Source organism: Bison bison, unplaced genomic scaffold (assembly GCF_000754665.1).
Source record: "Bison bison bison isolate TAMUID 2011002044 unplaced genomic scaffold, Bison_UMD1.0 scf7180017864192, whole genome shotgun sequence".
Lineage (NCBI taxonomy): Eukaryota > Metazoa > Chordata > Mammalia > Artiodactyla > Bovidae > Bison > Bison bison.
In genome coordinates this window covers 4111166-4114433 of record NW_011494764.1, presented here as the reverse complement: position 1 = coordinate 4114433, position 3268 = coordinate 4111166, and the positions used below count along the sequence as shown (strand labels likewise).

The window sequence follows — 3268 nt, the reverse complement described above, 5'->3', positions numbered from 1 at the left end:
CAGCTCTGTCCCTGACTCGGGGTGCCCTTGGACACCCCTTCCCTTCTCTGAGCCTGCTTCCCCATCTGTGGTGTGGGGATGGAGGAGGCCATGTGGGCATGAGACGAGAAGCTGTAGCCTGTGGGGATCAGAGAACTGTGCCTTTATCTCAGGGAGGGAGGTGCCCGGGGTTCTGGGGAATGACCCCCCCCCGCAGGGGGCAACCGGAAGCCTTGAAGCAACAGATGGGTCTTCCCACAGCACAACTGGGATGCAAGTCCTCCAGGACCACCTAAGGGCCGGTGGGTGGGACAGGGAACCCTGCAGGCTACAGCAGAGGCAAAGGGTCTCTGGGCAGTGCCCCGGTAGAATCTTGTCCCCCTCCTCCAAGGGTCTGCTCACCCAGGGCCGCTTGCAGGTGGACAGAACCGAGGTGGTCCGGAGCAGCCTGCACCCAGTCTTCTCCAAGGTCTTCACGCTTGACTACTACTTCGAGGAGGTGCAGAAGCTGCGCTTTGAGGTCTACGACACCCATGGGCCCAGCAGCCTGAGCTGCCAGGAGGATGACTTCCTGGGGGGCATGGAATGCACTTTAGGGCAGGTGGGTGCCCCATCCCCATGCCCTCAGAGGAGGAGGGCAGCATGGGCACCTCAGCGGGTGCAGTGGTGGTCTGGGAACTGCAAGATTATGCACCAACTGTGTACCAGGTGTTCTGTCTGACTCCTAGTTCCTTCTCCTTAAAAAAAAGTCTTTTAGTTAATTTAAAAAATGTAATTTGGAACTGGGTAATATAGTCATATGGATCTAAATTCAGAAAATGTAACAGGCATGCTCTGGGTGTCTCCCTCCTGCCCTGCCCCCAGGTTTGTTACATCCTTCTGGAGAGAGGTAGTCTTATCAGAGCAAAGGGACATATAGTTTTTTCTCTATATATACACTTTTAAAAACACAAATGACATACACTGCTCTGCAGCTTGCTTCTTCACTTCCACAACATAAGGGAGCCCTTCCCTTGCCTGTCTCCATGGCAGTGACTGGTCTGAGGGACCCTGCATCCTCCAGTAAAGTCATTCCCATTAGCTCTATGATTGTCAGTGAAACAACAGGTCTTGCCTCGAGCCAAACTGCTCAGCGCAGGCTCTGGGCAGAACACTCCATGTGTCACACATTCGATTCTCGTGAGTACTCTGAGGGCTTTTTAATGAGGTATAATTTACATACAGTAATATGTGTAAACCTCTAAGGTTGGGCTTGATGGGCTTTAGACAGTTGTATACACCTGACCACCACCAGATCACACAGCACATCTTTGTCATCCAGCAGGCCCCCCTGTTCCTCTCAACCCCCTCCCCCAATAGTTTTGCCTGTTGTAGAACATCGTGTCCGTGAATCACACAGTATGTTCCCATTTGTGTCCGACTTCTTTTCCCCGACATGAAGGCATGTGACTCATCTCCATTGCTGCCTGGGGCGGAGACGGCTGGGTCGAGCCTCTGTCAGATAAGAGGACTGAGATTTCAGCAGGGTCCACCCAATGCTGGCCACCCACTTTCCTCACATGCAGGGACACACATGCACGGACATCAGTGTGCAAACATGCATGCACCTACGGGTGCAGGTCCATGGACACGTGTATGGACACGTATGTCTGGATATACACGTAAACTCTGCATTATGGGAAGGCCGCCCAGTGCCACCAGGTCTGCAGGGCCAGCCAAAGGTTTGGACCCTGGCTTCAAATCCCAGTGGTGGTCCTTCAGTAAGTCCCGGACCTCTGCCTGAATCTCCACTTCCTTACCTAGGTGGTAGGTTGGGGAGCCAGGCCACCGAGGGTGACTGGGGTCACTGGGAAGGAGACGGGGAGGCCCTGGGCGGGGTTAGAGTCCCCAGGGAGCAGGTGCGGACCCTCCCTGACCCTCTGACTTCCAGATCGTGGCCCAGAAGAAGGTGACCCGGGCACTGTTGCTGAAGTTCGGCAGGAACGCGGGCAAGTCCACCATCACGGTGAGGCCCCGCCTTCCACCGGCCCCTCCCCTGCAGGCCCCGCCCTTTCGTCGCTGAGGCTGTGGGGGACTAGGCCCAGGCTGCCGAAGTGTCTAGGCACCTCCCATAGACTACGCTGCAGGGCGGAGAAGGGTTGGAGTGGGCCGGCTGAACCCCGAGGCCCGCGAGGGGTCAGGCCCCTCCTGCCCACTCCATCCAGGTGATAGCCGAGGACATCTCCGGGAACAACGGCTACGTGGAGCTCTCCTTCAGGGCCAGGAAGCTGGACGACAAGGTGAGGGGTGCTCCCCTGGAGCCCAGCTCTCCCTGCTGTCAGGGGGTGTCCACGAGGAGAAGACAGGTGGCCGCGGAGTGGGACGCACTCAGAGCCAGGGCAGCTGTGCTGCTGTCGGGGTCCTGTTGTGTCACTGCCCTCAGTTCATCCTCATAGCTTCCTGTGACAACGCTCAGGGGCTCAGGGAAGTCCCTGGGCAGACAGTGGAGAAACTGGTGGGAGCCAGTCTCTGAGCTGGAAGTGCTGGGGAGCTAGGGAAGCTGGAGCAGGATGCTCTCAGGGAGGGCTGGGCCCTCACACCCGGGGAGTGGCAGAGCCTGGCCCCCAACCCACCTTGCCAAGCTCATCTTTTGCTCCTCTGCCAGGACCTCTTCAGCAAGTCAGACCCATTCCTGGAGCTATACCGGATCAATGATGATCAGAGCGAGCAACTGGTGTACAGGACAGAGGTGAGGGGGTCCCCGCCCAGCACCCGAGGGTAGCGTGAAAGCACAGAGAGGGCAGCCCCTGACCGTTCCTGCACCTCCCTGCCCGCCGTAGCTGTAGGGGCCTTGATCCCCAACATCGCCCGCCATCCCCCTTTGAACAGGGAGCAGCCAGGCGCGAGTGGACCTTGTGACCTAGAGTCAAGGATCTGCATTTGTTGTGACTACCTGCCCATGAAACAAGATCCCAGTGACAGCAGTGGGAAAGCGTTTCCTTTTGAGATAAATTGAGTTTAAAAAAGGCTATGTAAGGAAAGGAGTCCAGGTGGTCCCAGAATGTGGAGGAAGCTACAAAGGGGCTTCTGGATGGAACGAGGTTCGGAGATGCAGCTCTGGGCTCCCAGGGTCCTGCCTGGAGCCTGAGGCCGGGCCCCCTGAGCCGCCTGCCCCTCCCGGCCCACAGGTGGTGAAGAACGACCTGAGCCCCACCTGGCAGCCTTTCAAGGTGTCTCTGAGCAGCCTGTGCAGCTGTGAGGAGTCGCGGCCTCTGAAAGTGGGTGGGGCTTTGCGCCTGGAGGATGGGGA

At 57.7% G+C, this 3268-nt stretch overlaps 1 protein-coding gene across 1 annotated transcript in view; it reads left to right on the top strand.

The window, feature by feature from the left end:
* LOC104991491 (copine-7-like) overlaps positions 1–3268 on the top strand; it is a 13900-nt gene that overhangs the window by 3054 nt on the left and 7578 nt on the right. Inside the window, exons 4-8 of the mRNA XM_010843989.1 lie at positions 398–580; positions 1910–1984; positions 2184–2258; positions 2624–2707; positions 3147–3236. Coding sequence (XP_010842291.1) covers positions 398–580; positions 1910–1984; positions 2184–2258; positions 2624–2707; positions 3147–3236 — 507 coding nt within the window. The remainder of the gene's footprint in view (positions 1–397; positions 581–1909; positions 1985–2183; positions 2259–2623; positions 2708–3146; positions 3237–3268) is intronic.